The 5,290-nt window shown below is 57.5% G+C and overlaps 1 protein-coding gene across 5 annotated transcripts in view; it reads left to right on the top strand.

Moving 5' to 3' along the window:
- Positions 1 to 5,267, top strand: part of LOC112119562 (protein MTSS 2) — an 86,088-nt gene extending 80,821 nt beyond the window's left edge. For all 5 annotated transcript variants that reach the window (XM_026653835.1, XM_026653832.1, XM_026653834.1 and 2 more), the window contains one exon: positions 743 to 5,267. In XM_026653835.1, the coding sequence (XP_026509620.1) occupies positions 743 to 1,515 (773 nt within the window). In that variant the 3' untranslated portion in view covers positions 1,516 to 5,267. The remainder of the gene's footprint in view (positions 1 to 742) is intronic.
- Positions 5,268 to 5,290: the final 23 nt, after the last annotated feature.

Genomic DNA, 5,290 nt, shown 5'->3' with positions numbered 1-5,290 from the left:
GTGTTGCCTGTGTTGGGTGTGGTGGTGTGTCGCGCTGACGCTGCGTGTTGTGGGTGATTGTGCTGCATGTGTTGGTTGTGGTGGTGTGTCGCGCTGACGCTGCGTGTTGTTAGTGATTGTGTTGCATGTGTTGGTTGTGCCTGTGTCGCGCTGACGCTGCGTGGTGTTGGTGATTGTGCTGCATGTGTTGGTTGTGCCCGTGTCGCGCTGACGCTGTGTGGTGTTGGTGATTGTGTTGCATGTGTTGGTTGTGGTGGTGTGTCGTGCTGACGCTGCGTGTTGGTGGTGATTGTGTTGCATGTGTTGGTTGTGGTGGTGTGTCGCGCTGACGCTGCGTGTTGTTGTGATTGTGTTGCATGTGTTGGGAGTGCCTGTGTCGCGCTGATGCTGTGTGGTGTTGGTGATTGTGTTGCATGTGTTGGGTGTGGTGGTGTGTCGCGCTGACGCTGCGTGTTGTTGGTGATTGTGTTGCATGTGTTGGTTGTGGTGGTGTGTCGAGCTGGTGCTGCGTGTTGGTGATTGTGTTGCATGTGTTGGGTGTGGTGGTGTGTCGCGCTGACACTGCGTGTTGTTGGTGATTGTGCTGCATGTGGTGGTGTGTCGCGCTGACGTTGCATGTTGTGGGTGATTGTGTTGCATGTGTTGGTTGTGCCCGTGTCGCACTGACGCTGTGTGGTGTTGGTGATTGTGTTGCATGTGTTGGTTGTGCCCGTATCGCGCTGACGCTGCGTGTTGCCCCCAGGCTCGGATTACGACTGCTACTCGGTGAACGGCGACGTGGAGTGCGACAGCCAGAGCGAGTTTGACAAATCCTCCACCATCCCGCGCAACAGCAACATCGCCCAGAACTACCGCCGCATGATCCAGACCAAGCGCCCCGCCTCCACCGCCGGGCTGCCCACCGGGACCCCCCTGCCGGCCAGCGCCCCCCCTGGCGTGGCCACCATCCGCCGCACGCCCTCCACCAAGCCCTCGGTGCGCCGCACCCTCTCCAACGCCGGGCCCATCCCCATCCGGCCCCCTATCGTCCCAGTGAAGACCCCCACGGTGCCCGACTCCCCTGGCTACACTGGGCCCACCCGGGTGGGCAGTGAAGAGTGTGTGTTTTACGCCGATGACGCCTCCCCAAACGCCATGGACTTCGCCAAAGCCTCGCCCAAGAGGCTCAGCCTCCCCAACACGGCCTGGGGCAGCACCGCCATGGAGATCTCGGTGTACCCGGGGGCAGGGCAGCACCTCTCTGCCGAGGAAGAGGAGGACCAGCAGTTGGCCGCCAACCGGCACAGCCTGGTGGAGAAGATTGGCGAGCTGGTGGCCAGTGCCCATGCCCTGGGCGAGGGCCAATTCCCCTTCCCCACCGCTCTCTCTGTCCCCGGCCCTGGAGAGGAGACGCCCACTCTGCCCCCCGCTGCCTCCAGCGAGCCCCCCGCTGAAGACATGCTGGTAGCCATCCGGCGCGGCGTGCGCCTGCGCAGGACCATCACCAACGACAGATCCGCCCCCCGGATATTGTGATGACACTCCCCCCACCTGCCGCCCCTCCCTCCCACCGCACCCCATGGGAAGAGAGCGAACACAGGGCCCGGACTGAGCGGAGAAGAGAAATCAACCCAGTAAAGAATCACAGAGGCAAAGCCACTTTATGGAGCTAGAGACGAGTCTAGATTTAAATGGAAATTAAAAGTCTTTGCTAACAAACTCGCAAGGCGCTGCCTAGGAGGCACTGAACTGGTTTGGGAGCCTGTTTTCTATTTCATTTCTCACGCCCCCGTCCCACACCTTGCTCCTGGCTGTTAAAGACTCCTCGCTGCCAGCAGGAGGCAGCGCTACAAGAGGGGCCAGCCCCACTGTGTGTTGGGGGGGCACGAACCTGGACTCGAATAAGCAGCTACATAATAAGTATAAAGAACACACACAGATAGACACACACACAACGCCAAGGACCGCTGGCTGCTGTCCCCACAAGCCATCTCCCTCCTCTTCCTCTGGACGGAAGATGCACGTAGTCCTGTGCTGAGCATCTGACCACCCCCCTCCTCTCTCCTCCCTCCTCCCTCCCCGCTGCAGTGAAAAGGCACCAGAGCATCAGAGCAGTGGATAGAATTCCTGGCACACACGGCCCTATCCCCGGAGGTGCTTTGGTGTCCTATGCCTTGGCTGGGGGAGCAGCTGCCCCTACGCGTGTGCCCCGGGGCTAGCACTTCATCGTCTCCAAAGGCCAGGCTCTCTTCCCCTCCCGATTAGCTGAGATGCGGAAGGACTTCCCCGGCTCTGTCCGGCGAGTCCAGATCTCAGGCCAGGGGGCATTGGGTACACGTGTTTCTCAGGAGGTTAGGCTGCGTGTGTGGGTCTCTAGCCATAAAGTGACACGGCAGGGGTCGGGGTGCCCGGCCACAGCTCTGCGCCAGGCGGTCAGATACAGCAGCGTTGGGAGTTTAAAGGATCCGGCCTGCTCAAGAGTTACCTTTTCCCCGAATCCAGCTTCACAGCCGACCTTTGCCCCTGGGACTGGTAACCCAAGTACAGGGTAAAGGGGCTGCCAGATTGCTATGAATCCAGCAGGCTTCTGCTAGGTGTGCCCCCGAGTGTACCAGGTTGGGTGTCCTGGGGCTGTTCATGCAGCATAGTCCCCATCTGGGTGTTTGTCTGCGTGAGTGTGTGTCAGGCTGGGGGGGTGCATGTGTGCCCGGCTGTGGGTGTATGCAGGGTTCTGCAGCATGACGAGGGGGCATCTGGCCACACTCACTCCTGCTCGCCACTAACCGTCGTAGCCACCAGATCAGCACAAACAGAATGCTGGCAACAGGGGTTCAGCTGCACAGGTCTGGGACAGCCCGCACCGGGACCCAGTGGATTTGTCATGGGGAAGTGCCCTGGAGCTGAGAGGCCCATCCATGGCATTACGCTACACAGGGCTGTGCCGCGGGGACCCCATGCCCTGAGCCGTCCTTTTCCCAGTAAAATGCCGTCCCATGAGGAATGGGAATCTCAGGTCTTGCTCAGGGGCCATTCTCCCCCCACCCTCCCAGGCTCATGGCCAGTCGCACCTACTCCCCACACAGTCCCATTGAAAAGCATGGGGACTCCTCACACAGGAAGGTGTTACTCAGTGGGAGTAAAGGTGGCAGCATCAGACCTGCTCCTTTTACAAAACGCCCGTTCGCCTCAGTGGCCCAACCGGTTACCAAGTGAGCAGAGCCGACGGGCAGAGCCCACGAGCCCCGCTGGAGTTCTGTCTGTGAGGACACGGTTCTCATTGGGACACATGGGGACCCTCGATCACAGCTCCTTGTCATTGAGCTCTGATGGTAAATTTAATGCTGCTTTGCCCAAGGCCACCTGGGGCTCATGGTCATGAGCGCCCCAATAATCATGGCCTCTTGGCATCTCCCAGCACTAGATTCCTGGGCTCCTGCCACCCTGATGGGGCGCTGCGTCCTTCCTCAGAAGTCAATGGCGAAACCATAGACCGTGGCATGATCGCTGTCCCCCTATTGACTGGATTTCGAGTTAGAGGCAATAGAGCCACAGAAGCATTAGTTTTGCGAGGCGGGAGGGTGGAGACAGATTTAGGGATGACTCTCTGTGTTCTGTTCATAACCTGGTCTGATAGACACACCTCCCTCGTTGCTTATAAGCAGGGCTTTGCCGGGTTGGTCGGATAAATACAGTGGGAGAACAGGAATGGGGCCAGTGCGCTCCCGTCAAGACCTTGCAGCAGCTGTGCCAAAGGAAGGGCTCACTGATTCAGCGTGATCTGGATCGCTTCGTAAACTGGGTGCAAGCAAACAATATGCATTTGAATAAGGGTAAATGTCCATGTCCACATCTGGTAACAAAGAACATAGGCCATGCTTGTGGCCTGGGGGACTCTCTCCTGGTACGCAGGGACTCTGAAAGAGATGTGGGGGTGGGGGTGGAGAATCAGCTGAACGGCCAAAAGAGCGAATGCCACCCTGGGATGCATCAGCAGAATGTCGAGTAGACGTAGAGAGGGTCTTTTGTCTCTGTATTTGGCACTGGTGCGACCACGGCTGGAATCCTGTGTCCAGGTCTGGTGCTCACCGTTCCAGAAGGATGTGGGTGAATTGGAGAAGGGTCAGAGAAGAGTCGCGAGACTGATTAAAGGGTTAGAAACCTGCCTTGGAGTGACGTACTCCAGGAGCTCAGTCTGTTTAGCTAACAAAGAAAAGGTTAAGGGGTGACTTGATCACGGTCTGTAAGTATCTACATGGGGAACAACCATTGAATAGTGGGTGCTTCCATCTAGCAGACGAAGGTCTAACACGAGCCAGTGGCTGGAAGTTGAAGCAAGACGTGTGCAGACTGGAAAGGAGGTGTATATGTTTCCCGGGGAGAGTAATTAGCCATTGGAGCGATTTAGCAAGGGTGGAGGTAGATTCTCCATCAGTGGCAATGTTAAAATCAGGACTGGCTGTTTCCCAAAAAGCTCTGCTCTAGGGATTACTGTGGGGCAGTCCTATGGCCGGTGCCATGCTGCGGGGGGTCAAACCAGGTGATCTCAGTGGGCCCTTCGGGCCTTGGAATCTGAATCTATGCCTGGCCTCCTCCACGCCCCCTGCCATGCATGTCGAGCTGGTAGAGTGTGAGGGTGCTCAAGCTGTCTGCCTCTTGCCCTCCCCCCACCCCACCCCCAAAGCTACAACAGCATGCTGGCTAATGGAAGGTGCCGTTGGGAAGGAGGAGGGATTTGTGATGAGTGGGTGCGTGACTGGAGGGGAGAAAGCTAGGGGCGGGTGTCCTGGCTGAACAGCAGTGCCCATGTGGTCTGTAGGGTTTGGATTTGGAAAGAGGAGAGCTAGTCTTTCCCTGCATCTGATTGGATAGGAATGAATAGTACTCAACCAACTTGCTAGAGATATGATGAGTTATGATTGGTTGAGAGCTGGTCTAGTCCACCCCCCTCCCTTTCTCACCCCTTTACCTTAAGAAGCCAGACGCCCTGGCCTTACACCCAGGAGCCCTATAGCCGATAGCTATAGGGTACCATCGTCACCAGGTGGCCGACCACAGTGGGATGGGGACAGAGAACCACCATTTGGCTATTACAGGAGAAGGGAGTCACACGAGGGCTACCCTTGGCCTGGTGTATTTTGCACTGAACAGTAGCTGGGCAGTGGGGATCCTACAGCGATGGGAGCCATGTCAGACCCTGGATACGCAGACTGAGCTACTATGGATATAATGGCCCAATGATTGGGGATCTCCTTTGATTTGGGTGAGTTGCACCGGAGATGAGCAGATGCCTTTGATTTGGGTGGCGTTGCAC

This window comes from Terrapene carolina, unplaced genomic scaffold (assembly GCF_002925995.2).
Source record: "Terrapene carolina triunguis isolate 2854851 unplaced genomic scaffold, T_m_triunguis-2.0 Scaffold165, whole genome shotgun sequence".
NCBI lineage: Eukaryota > Metazoa > Chordata > Testudines > Emydidae > Terrapene > Terrapene triunguis.
This window is presented reverse-complemented; position numbering and strand designations above follow the sequence as displayed.